The sequence below is a fragment of the Poecilia reticulata genome, chromosome 5 (genome assembly GCF_904066995.2).
Source record: "Poecilia reticulata chromosome 5, P_reticulata-male-v2, whole genome shotgun sequence".
In the NCBI taxonomy this organism is placed as follows: Eukaryota; Metazoa; Chordata; class Actinopteri; order Cyprinodontiformes; family Poeciliidae; genus Poecilia; species Poecilia reticulata.
The window spans coordinates 17617286-17629913 of record NC_088834.1 but is presented as its reverse complement, the minus strand read 5'-3'; the positions used below and the strand labels follow the sequence as shown (position 1 = coordinate 17629913).

Sequence of the window (12628 nt, the reverse complement as noted above, 5' to 3'; positions counted from 1 at the left end):
TTCTCTTCATCCCCTCCATCTCCTGGCATGTTTCCATGGAAACAACAGTGCAAAAAAAAAAGAAAAAAGAGGGGGCTGGCGAGGTGAGAGAGAAAGACAGAGAAATCCCAAAGAATGTGCTTTGCACTCTGACTCCTGCTGAGTGTTTTATGTTGTTGTAATAGGTAAGTTTATATTTTTTTAAACGGAAAAAGAGAGAGAAATACAGGCATTATTATCGCTCTGCTCTGGTTTCATGATCGCCCATCGATACAGTTAATTACCACTTGCCAACCTCTTTGCCTCGTTGGGGTAAAAAGGATACGAGACAGACCGTTCTGGCTTGATAATTTACTCAGATAAACTTCTTAACACTCTGTCTAATTAAGCCTCTGAGAATCGAGGCGACTGACACCGGGGACTAGCAGCATAAATCCCCAATTTACAACTAAAACTATGTACACAGTGTGAGTGTGTGTGTGTGCGTGCGCGCACGTGTGTGCTTTCTTTCTGGTGGGTTCATGAAGGCACAAATGTGCATTCTTAAGTGGGAGCTCATACGAAAGCCCTGTCGCAACTCGCTCAGATGGAAGTCTCCTTCAGCATCAGCTCACATATAGATAATTGGGGTTTTTCTCTCCATCATCAGCAGAACACCTTTCATTATGCACGACTGCAATGCAAAACTCTGGCTATTTATAGCTGCTGTTCACATGTAGTCTTCGTTTTACATCTGGGTGTCAATCACAGGCAGGATTTACAACTAAAACACTCTCCGAAAGAGGCTCAGAGGCAAGGACTCAGTTGAAATTATGGAGATCAACAAAACGAGAGACATTTATTTAAGAATTGGTTCATATGAATCCTATTGATTTTCAGGAAAAAACTAAACCGAGAGCTTTTTTTTGTAGGCAATGCCCTTTGGCAACCTTGGTAAAGTCGTGTAAAAGCCTGTAAAGTTCAACTACAGCGATATAAACTGACAATGAATCAATCAGAAACCTTAAATTTGAAACAAACAGAGCGACGCTCCAAATGTAATGTCCTTGACATCCTTCTCGCCATCATTTAGGGGGAAGACAAATATGCATTCTTTTTCTAATTTGCCACTGTTGCAGATGTAATCTTTGAAAAGATCCACATGCGTCTGTTCTACTTAAATGTCGTGTTCTCTTATTTTTAAGACTAGATATGAGAAATAGAAAAGTTTGCGTTTGTTTCCTCCAGGAAAAGTGTTTTTATCTAGATGTTCTTGGGCACAAATATTAGACATGATTAAGCTACATTTGTTTTATTGCAATCTAGGGGATACAAAATTAAATGTTGAACTTTTTAGATCAGAGTTTATTCTAAGAAATAGAATAATTTCTTTAAAACTTTTTATTTATTTATTTCTGCTACCATAAGCTAACAGGTATAATTTAAGCAGCTCAGTTAGAAATTAGTTGCTTCTATAAAACTACATTACTGCAGATAATTTAATTTGATATTTTACATTTAATTCCCGTTAAATACATGGTCAGTTTGTTGCACAGTTCAGTGCCATAAAAGTTCGTATTTGTCCCATTAGTATAGTAAAATACGCATTCAATTCATGTCAATATTTAAACCCGAATAAGGACCCCATAACTACTTTTTGTGCTTCATTTGACCAAATTATTTACTGGTTAAAATGTTACAGGTCACTTAGAGCATTTCACAAAACGAACGGTGTAAAGACGAGGCATCGCTTATTAAAGTGTAACAAGCAGTTTGTCATGTTTCTGAGCAGCTTGGATGCACAGATGTTTTGACACTTTTTTAGTTTAATTTATACTGACTTTGCAGATTAAACATGCATATTTGTTTATTTTTATGAACCCTACAGCTGCACTGTCCAACCTGAAGACGGATTTAAATCCTTAATAAAAGATAAAAGGCTCTAATGTGCTAAAAAAAAAAAAAAAACCTGTTAACCAAGATTCTTTGGATTACATCCCATCAATTGAGTCAAATAGCAACCCTTTTTTTTTTGCTTGAAGCTGATTCCAGTAATTTACCTTCCTCTTTCTCCGTTTAATTTTTCTCTCTTTTTTGCATGAAGTGTTTGTGTGTGGAAGGCGGTGAACAGTTGATGTGACATGACAAAATGTTCCCTGAGGATACGTTTTGTTACCGCCGCAGCTCGTTGTAGTACAGGAGTGTTCAGTCACGTGATCATAAAAGAGTTGCGCAATCATGTTCCTTAAAAGAAAAGTGAAATGAGGTCACAGACACAATAGAGCAGCGAGAGGAGAAGCCAACGATTAAAATACGACGCAGGTTCTTCTTAAACTGGCCAAAGATTAACTGTGGTTTTGCTGGAGACTCCAGAAAACCATCCGGAGAATGTTTGCGTTTTTCTTTAGCATGCTAACATTGAACTCTAAAAAGCTTCTCTCAAAACTTAGTATTGTTGCTACGGAAACTACAGTTTCTATAGCATCATTTTAGCATAGTAAACGTCTGCTAAAATGGCCCAGCCTATGTTTTCAGCCAACACGTTGGGCACGTCAAGAGGAAACGAATCGATTAATATGTTAAAACAAACGATACTTGAGCGACGAAGCGATTCAGTTCTGCCAGCGGCGGCGTTTATATGGAGGTCCATGAAACCCAGCTTTTATTTTGAAATCCCACTTCCGCTTATTTGAACTTGGACCTAAATGTTTAGCTATGAGCTAAATATTTACAGCTACCTAAGTGTGTAGTTAACAAGCCAAGTATTTAGCTGGAAAAGTAAATGTTTAGTTCGGAAAATAAATATTTAGTTTGAAGCTAAATATTTTGTTAGCAAAATAAATATTTAATTTGGAGCTAAATATTTTGTAAACAACATATTGAGTTTGAAAGATAAATGTTTAGCTCACTATTTAGCTAGCTTATTTTTATCTAAATATTTAATTTAAAAGTTAAATATTTAGTTTTAAAACAAAATAGTTTGTGAATTAAATATTTAGTTTGGAACCATGACATTTATAAATGTGTAAATAACATGTTTAATGTGACTGAAAAATGAACTCTTGTATGTATTTATTTTTTTACTCAGGCTAAATAAACCTAAATATTGCTGTTAATTTCTTACTGTGTAGCTTTACAAATTGTGAAATGTTCAATGCCAGGCATGTTGCAATAAACTAAAACCATTCTTTTAGTTTCTCTACAATGTTGTCTCTGGGTCTCCTGCTGTGTTCCTTTGCCTTCATGATGCCGTTTGTTCACCAAAATCCTCTAACGAACCTTTGACACCAAAACAGCTGGATTTATACAGAGAAAAATAAAATCACACAATTGCACTCTGCAGGCTAGTAAGGTGATTTCTACAGGATGTTTGTAGAATTTTACGAAAGGATATCAGAGTAAACTGGGCTGAATACTAATGTGCAAAACACTTATATTTTCTTTGTAAAAAAGACGAAACAAAAAAAAAACGTTTAACTTGTTTGGGGTTTCTAGGAGTCAAGACTGCAAAGAGAAAAAAGTGTTTATTTAAAGTAGATTATTGTGTGATGTGTTAGTCTACAAATACACCCTCATTTATTCCTCCTGTCACACCGAACTGCCTAATTCACAGAAATATTGATTTACTCATGCAGATGTTGTAAAATGTTTCCACTGAACGAGTCTGTCTCTGGCAGACACAGTGTCTGTAAGACAAAGGGATCATTGTACTTCAACTCCAAAGCTCTGACTGAAATTCCCTCTGTTTGATCTGCAGGCTGTAATCTACAAACGCTCAGAAGAAGAGACGGACGAAAGGGATGGCGGCGATGCTGTACATGGCCTCTGTCAGAATAAAAACAACAGCGCTTTGAGATTTGCTGGTGCTGCTGCGCCTTTGAGATTTTTTTTTTTTTCCCTTTCGGTGGCACCATCGTCAGCTCTGACCAGCCACTGAGCAGACCCCACAGGCAGGACAGAGTCATTGTTTTCTCCAGGGACATGTCATTGGGGAAATCCCCCACGTGGGGGGTGCGCCCCGTGCCCCGACCCCTCAGGCTGTCCCATCTGAGCCTGCTCTGCCTATGCGTTTCCCTCTTTACCCAGGCGACACACGGCCTGCCTGTGGTGGCTTATAACACGGACTCCAAGAAGGAGATCACCCTGGAAGGAGATCTAATGATTGGCGGCTTGTTTCCTGTGCATCAGAAGGGCGAGGGGTTGGAAGACTGTGGGAAGATCAATTCACAGAGAGGGATCCAGAGACTGGAGGCGATGCTGCTGGCCTTGGATGAAATCAACAGGGACGAGCGGATCCTTCCTGGGATCAGACTCGGAGCCCACATACTGGACACCTGTTCCAAGGACACCTACGCTCTGGAGCAGTCCCTGGAGTTTGTCAGGGCCTCGCTCACCAAAGTGGATGACAGCGAGTACACGTGCCCTGACGGTTCCTACGCCATTCACGATGACGTCCCTCTCGCCATCTCTGGGGTCATTGGAGGCTCCTATAGTGATGTATCTATCCAGGTAGGCATATGTGATGAGTTTGACCGTTTTTACTGTAAGACAGCCTTTTAAAGACTCCATCAGGTGATTCTCGCAGCTATTGTGGGCTGGAGAGAGAAGACATAAAGCAGGATTCAGCTGCGAGTGTGAAATATTATAACAGCCCACTTAGACTTAAATACCCCTCGCAATTACCCTTTGCAAGATCTTAACCCTGGGACTTAATGAGTATCAGTTCCACAGGAGGATCTGTTTACCTGAACACAAATGTGCCCGAGTAATCTAATTTAGAGGATCTCTTTCTCTTCCCCTGTAATTTACACTTTGGCAGTGGTCCTGTCAGAGGCAGACGTGCTGCAGATGTTGCACTTGGGACTGCCTGACGGGATGACTAGCGACAGCCTGATTACGCTCTGTTCCTTTTGGCTCATTCAGGCTGATACGAGGAAATCTCTGCTAATTGGCTCTCCGAATCCTTGGCAGTAACGCAGTTTCTACATCGGTGTGGTTCCAAGTCATTGTGAGGAGGAGACGGTGTGTCCTTTTGGAAATGAGATTTGTAAATATCCACAAATATGCATGCTCGAAATCATTAAGGCAGAGACATCATCATCATCATCATCATCCTGACTCAGCCAGCCAGAGGACAAAGTCTTTCTCGCTCACTTCAAAAAGCATGCTTCGCCTCACTTCAGCTGCAGCCGCCTCCTGTTCCAGATATACGCTCCTTTAAAGAAAGGAACGCACTTCGGCCCTCCTAGAAATATAATTGGATTCAGATCGCTTCTAGACCAAAGATGATGATGTAACCCTGCCTGTGGCAGTCTGCTTCCCGTTGTGAGTAGCCAACAGTTTCTGTCAAGTTTCAAGGTAACTGGATGGTTGAAATGGAGACTCTTCTGATTTTAAGTGGCACAGAGTCGACGAGGTGTCAGATATTTTAACACGATAGCATCCGCCACGCCCCTGCGCCAAACGGCAGCAGCTTTAACTGCTCGTCCAAGGCGAGCCGAATCCGTTCTTTCATGTTGTTTATTCCACATTCTGGTCCTGCCGTCTGACTGTTGCAGCTGAAATTGAGGCTCATCAGACCCGGCAATGTTTTTTCAATCTATTTTCCTCCAATTTTGGTGAGGTGGTGCAAACACTTTTCAGCTTTTAGCAGACAGGAGAAACGCCTGGTGTGGTGTCGTTGCCCATTTCCTTCATGTTGCGCGCTCAGAGACGGCCTTCTGCATACCTCGGTTGTAACGTGTCACGTCAAAGCAGTCTGCAGATTTCCCTCTGACCTTTGAAATTGACCTTTGATATTTTTGTCCACCCAACTGCTTCCCGTTGCTCCATTTCAAACCACTCTCCAGAAATATGAGTATGTGTGAAACTCCCATAGATCAGCAGTTTCTGATCTAAAAGCTAACAACCGTGCAGCGTTCAAAGCTACTTAAATCCTCCTTCTTCCTCATTCTGATGCTCAGTTTCAACTCCAGTAAACTGTTTTCACCATATCTGGACATCTAAATGCTGCTTCATGATTGGCTGATTTGCTGTGCACTCAAGAGCAAATAATTGAACTGAGCTGTCTAATAAAGTAGCTGGTGAGTAAACACACACACACACACACATACGCGCAAGCACACACAAATGCCTTACAACCAAAAGGTTCTGAGTTCGAATCCCGGCCCGGGGTCTGTCTTTATGGAGTTTGCATGTTCTCCCTGTGCATGGTGGGTTCTCTCCAGGTACTCCGGCTTCCTCCCACAGTTTGGAAACACAACTGTTAGGTTAATTGGTCGCTCTAAATTGGTCGCTCTAAATTGTCCTCAGGACAATTGTTGTGTGTCTCCGAGTTGCTCTGTGATATATGGATGACCTGTCCAGGGTGTAACTGCCTGTCATCCAATGACCGCTGGACATTGGATGACAATGTCCAGCGGTCATTGTCTATTCTTGCATGGACAAGCAAGAATAGACCAGATTCAATGGAGTTATAGGAGTTTTTTGGTGTAACTATAAGTCTAAATACTATAAGAATTACTTAAATTTAAGATTGGATTTTTATGCTACTGGTACCTTCAACAGGTACCTATGGATACCGTTTTGAAGGTACCCACGAGTAATAAAATAAAACAAAAAAATTAAATTGATTATTAGATTGAATATATTGCAGCACAAATGCGTTTAAAGTTCGTCGATCCTTGACTTAGGATCGACGAACATATTGTACGTCGATCCTAAATCAAGGAGACAAGCTAAATGAATTATTCTGACAGTCTAAAGTCTGAACTTATGATTTAGAGGTTAGAAGTCATTTTTCCAGAGTACATCCACAGAATGTTGGCTAATTTAATCAAAACCCTAAGATGCTCTGATTTTGACTTTTCCAAAAAGACACCAGTGGTCACTATTTAGTGTAATCCAAGAATAGTCAGGTAACGTATTGTTAGAGAGCTTACAGAGAAGTGATGTAAGACGATTCAGAGCTTAAAACAAACAGAAAATTATACAAAAGATAAAAAGAGAGAATAAAAAAATGAAGTGGAAAAAAGTTACTTTACAAGTTGATTTTTTTTTAAAATAAATAAATTAAATTTGTGATGCACTAAATCTAAAGGATGGAAGACATCTGAAGAACTCGGATGATAGAAAATAAATAAATGTTTCCTTTCTTGAACAGAAAACAAAGATGTCTCACTTAACTGAAATCAGTAGTGATCGTCTTTAATTGTGTAGGCTGTAAAATTCAGCTTCTATTTAAAGCGGGACTCACAAATACACTCAAGAGGGATACGCCAGGCATCAGGTAAAATATGTTACACCAGTTAAATTGACACAAAAATAAATAATCAACCACTCAGTATGAAATTTTGTAGACTTTTAGCAACAATGATATATTACAAAAACCACAAACTAAGAAAATAATAATAGTTATCTTGATAAATAAACCAGTAACCAAAAATCCCTCAAAAATAAGGTTAGGCTAGATTTAATTCACCCAGTTCATGTCAGTAAAGAAACCCTACTGGTTAAATGTTCAAATATTCTCTATCCTTTTTAATGCGAATATTGTCCACAAAAGAGTTCCATATCCTGGGAGAATTTCTCCATTTAATCCAAAGTCCCAATCCAAAACGAAAAATCCAAAGCGTCAAAGCCCCCTCCCTAAAAAAATGAGAAAAAAAGAGTGGTACCACCAAAACCCCCCAAAAAGAAACGTAAAGTCCAGATCTCACCGGGAATGTCTTTCTTGTCCCCCCGGTGGCGTCTTCTCGCACCGTCGGCGTCCTATAGCCAATTGGCTTCCTCTTTCACCTGGCGGCGTTTCCTGGGTACAAACTCCAATCCAGCTCCTAAAGCGCACGATCCGCGGCGCTGGGGCGAACTTTGATTGCTGTTCCATCTCTTTTCTTTGATTTATTACTTGTTTTAAACATTCAGTCAAGTCAAGTCTCCCTCTGCACGGATCTGACGGTGAGCGTCTTCCGCTCTGGTTGCGCCGCCGCACACGCCCCTTTTTATACACTAATACAGTGGTGGAGAAAGTACTCAAAAAATGTACTTAAGTAAAAGTACAAATACACAGTCAAAAATGTACTTAAGTAAAAGTCAAAGTACCACATTAACATTTTACTTAAGAAAAAGTAAAAAAGTTCTGGCTTTTAAAAATACTTAAGTATTAAAAGTAAAAGTACTCGCTGAATGCATTACCTAATCGCTAATATCATAAAGTGTGCCGATCGCATTTAATTTTAATACATCAGAAATGTGCCATTTTAATTAACACTACCACAGATTAAACATGTTCTTATTGTGTTTATTCTCTGTAACAGTTTAGTCTTAGATATGTGATTCTATGAATCATAATTTCAGGGATGGAAACATTTTGTCTCCTGTCCTAACATAGCATGAACTTCATTAGTCACATTTATTTAGAAAGAAATCCAACTGAAAGGGGATGTAAAGAAGGTGCGGGCGGGGTGGAGGACATGCAACCAAGGAGCCATGTAGCAGAGTTGTAGTCAAGACCACCGAACCCGAGACCAAGACCAGCGCCCCGCGCTAAATGACACAATAACATTGTTTACCTATCAAAATTGGTTTTCAGATTGATCTGAAAGATCCACATTCCCATAAAAACACTTAGATATTAAATACTTAGAGCTGAAATATATTTAACCAGTATCAATTAAAACTCACTTCCTTCTGTTTTGCTTTCATCGCTGTGCTACAATCCACAGAGGTCTCCTGCTATCCCTAGAAAAATAACGCCCTGGGCGGTTGCCCATATTGCATATGTCAGAAACCACAACTGAAACATCGCAATTAACGGTAAATAACGTTCAACTATGAACACTGTCCAACGTTCAACTTTTACTTATTCAGCGATTAAATGAATGTCTACCGCACACTGTGTACCGCAGTGTACACAAGAACAAAGAACGGCTCTCAGTGAGGCTTCAGTCCTTAGGACTTAGTAAAGATCCGTCCAGAAGAATCGGATCGTTCCTGAATGTCATATCACTATATTGCAGACTTTGGTCACAGCGGTGTCCCATAAATGCGACACCTCAGTCAACACCTCCACACAATAATTCAGCGCATGAGTGGCAACTTTTTTTCATCAGATGCAACATGTGTCTCAGTACAGCTAGCTTTGCTAGCACAGATCTTACCTTTCTTTAAGCTTTCCTTCCAAGTGACGCTAAAAGTTGGACGAAGTCCCACCGTCTGTGAAAGCGAAGCGCTGCTGATTTTACATGTCGCCATATCAATTTATGCAGCGCTATTATATTATAGACAGACATCTCCTCCCGCTCAGAGGAAACCACTGCGCATGTCTGGAGCTCCGCGCGCGAGTAAAGGTGGAGCCGATGGGTGACAACAGACACTAAGTCACGTTATTGCTCGGATTTTACGGCGCCACCTTAAGTCCCTGAACGTCACATTTTAACGGAAGAAAAGAGCAACGCGACTTGGATGTAACGAGTAACGCGACAGTTTTGTAGAAATGTAGTGAAGTAGAAAGTACAGATACTTACTGTAAAATGTAGTGGAGTAAAAGTAGAAAGTCCCCATTATTAAATCTACTTAAGTAAAGTACAGATACACAAAAACTGTACTTAAGTACAGTAACGAAGTACTTGTACTTCGTTACTTCCCACCACTGCACTAATATCAGCCACACCTAAAAACCAGCATGACCTGCCCAACAATCAGTTTTAAAAGTGGAAATTCAGAATAATTTTACAATGAAATAACAGCAACTGTTGTACAAACCAGATGATACATTTACTCTTTAATGTATTTATCCAGGGGGAAAAAAAACATGGTGGTTATGTTACAAGGCTGTTCTAGATATTGCAGAGCTTTGCCAGCATCTACTGTAATGATGGCAAAACAGCATGACAGTACAGTACAATCATGAGCGTACAGATCGAGGGCTCCCAGGGAAGTGATGTAAGAGGAGGATTCAGAGCAACGGCGGAAGGATTCCTGGTGAAAGGCACACAGCTTGGAAATGAAGGAGTTGATAAACGAGGTGTAATTTTAGCGAAACCCTGCATCTGGGACTCCTTAGAGACTGTCCTTGTCTTGTGGTAATTTATGGATGTGCTATTAAGAGCCTACGGTCTGCCTGAGCTTCTATCTGTATCTTCCCCATCAGTGGTAGTAAACTGCGGGACGCAGCTCTCTTTCTCACCATGAATAGCTTTCTGCACTGTGGTACGGCTCTTTGTCTTGGCTGGCTGGTGAGTGTTTAATCATGGCAGCATAAATGTGCTCATAGCAAGCGGCCTGTGACCGCGTAATTATTATTTTTTTGCATGTTCGTAAGGCTTTAAAGATTTGCTGCGTAAACCGTGCCCTTTATAAATAAGATGAGGTGTATCTTTTTAGACGTTTTATTGCCCAGCTGATGATATTATTACACAAAGATATGTATTTGGGGCAAGGGAACGTGTGGCATTTCTGTGCTGCCGCTGGATACGATCTCCACCTAATTTCTTTGTCCTTTCTAACTGCCTGGTTTGTGCATAATCTATAGCCTGTCAGACCTTTTGGTGAACCAGCCCCGCTGTGTGAAAGGTTACAAAGTCTGCCCCTCGGTGACAACAGCAGGTGGTTAATACAGATGGGTATATTTCACCTCGGAGGGAAGGCAGTTATAGGAAACACAACTGCATCAGCCTAAAAGGCCCCTCGCCGTCGAGGCGACGTAGAACACGAAGGCAGAACAGGGCAAAACCGACAGGTGGCAAGAACGCCGAGTGCCGCCTAAATGTGTCACAACGTCGAATCGTGTTGCTGTGCTGCTGGTGTTGTGAGGTGACAATCGCAGATACGAGGGCGGATCTGGCTCCGGGCCCGGCCGCGCTGGCGTTATACGGGCACAGATTGAGTTGAAGCGAGGAGGCGAAGTTCTGTGACGCTCTCTCACAGGCGAGGCCCCATCTCCCCCCATCTGTGGCTGCAGCCGGGCTGTCTGGTGGCTTGGCAGAGGTGTGCAGGCACACACAGAGGATGTCGAGCAATCGCACCAACGGATCGTGTTTCACAGAAACACTGAGACGGTGACGGGCAGACGTAAGCGCGGAGAAGGAGATGGAGTGAGTCACATGGCTTCGTAATGCTCGACAAGCAAAGCCTGGATCTTATGAACAGTTAGAGGGAAGTCTGTAGTGCCATCTGGACAGTTTGAGTGTACTTGTAGAGAAATTTATGTGACTCGAGTATTTAGCCTTGAACATTCCCCCTCGTGGTTTTTCCACGGTGACCTGTTTACTACATACAGGCTCTTAATTTACGCATAAGGGCCTGAACTGTTGCCCAGAAACACGATGACCCGCTGGAGTTAATCACGTTTTGCTCATTGAAAGCTTCAGTGGGGAAAGTATGAAAAAGGTCAAGCAAGTTTACCATTCAGAGGTGACCCAAGGTTGCAAGAGGCACTAAGCAAAGCTGAATTCAGAGGCCCTGCATTCCCCACTGTGTCACAGACCTCTTTTTAATTTTAACCAACTTCAGTGATCTAGTGAGACGCATGACTTCCCGCTGCAGCAGCAGAGCCCAGAATGTGATTAAAAAAACATGAAATCAGACCTAGACTGCATTAATATTAGATTGTTTCATAGTAGTTTTGGTTGGAATGTGTGATAGATGCTAAATTAACTATGACCGTTGTGACTGCTAATTGTAGCAGTAGAGGGAAAATAAAAGGACTGATTTCCAGCAACAAAACTGTAAACCGTTGTTTGTAGAAAGCTGATTTGATTATAGTATTTAATGTAAAATGCAGAACAAAAATGAATGGCTGTATGTAAATGTTGTGTTTGGCAACGAAGAAACCTGTTGCTATTAGAAACCTGAGAACAACATTTAGCTACTTTTATAAACTGTGGAGTACTTATTACTTTAGGCCAACACTTGCAACAGGAAAATTAGTATTAGTTAGAACAAACTTAAGATCCAGAAAAACTCCTTCTACTTTATAAATTGTGCAGTGCTTATTCTTAATTATACAACCAGGACAGGAATATTTAGCTTTATACTTCACTCAACCCAGAGCAGGAATTAGAGCAAACTTAAAATCCAAATCTTATTAGTTTATCTAGAGAAACTTGGCTTAGATCAACATTTATTATTAAACTTTTAATATTGGAGCAAGACCAACTCCTGTTAGTTTACAAATCTAGAGCAAACTTAGAACGTACCATCTAGTTTTATAGAATCAAACATGGAGAAGAACCAACATTTAGTTTTATCATAGCAAGAATCCAGAGAAACCTCTACTATTTTATAAATTATGAATTACTTATTCTTATTCTTATTAAACATGGGGAACCAACATGTAGTTTTATACTTTTACCTTTTTGTCTTTCTTTTGGTTTGTTGTTTTGTTATATTTCCTTTATGTAAATCACTTTGAACTGCCTTGTTGCTGAAAATGTATATAAATAAAATTACATTACCTTACTTTACCTATTACAAAGTTAACAGAAGGTTTGAATTGTCAGTAAGTTTAAATTGGGAGACGCCTATCAACCATAATGGGAAAGGATCTGTCTGGGTTTCTAACCAAACAAGCAGACAGAGATTTAAAGAGGAGCAGCAAAAGCAAATGAGGTGGATTAGCTTGCTAACAGCTGATGGTGTCATCCAGTACATGTGACTGTGACGTATCGTC

At 40.6% G+C, this 12628-nt stretch overlaps 1 protein-coding gene across 1 annotated transcript in view; it reads left to right on the top strand.

The window, feature by feature from the left end:
• Positions 1-12628, top strand: part of grm2a (glutamate receptor, metabotropic 2a) — a 47661-nt gene that overhangs the window by 10921 nt on the left and 24112 nt on the right. The window contains exon 2 of the mRNA XM_008409855.3: positions 3716-4467. Coding sequence (XP_008408077.1) covers positions 3940-4467 — 528 coding nt within the window. The 5' untranslated portion in view covers positions 3716-3939. The remainder of the gene's footprint in view (positions 1-3715; positions 4468-12628) is intronic.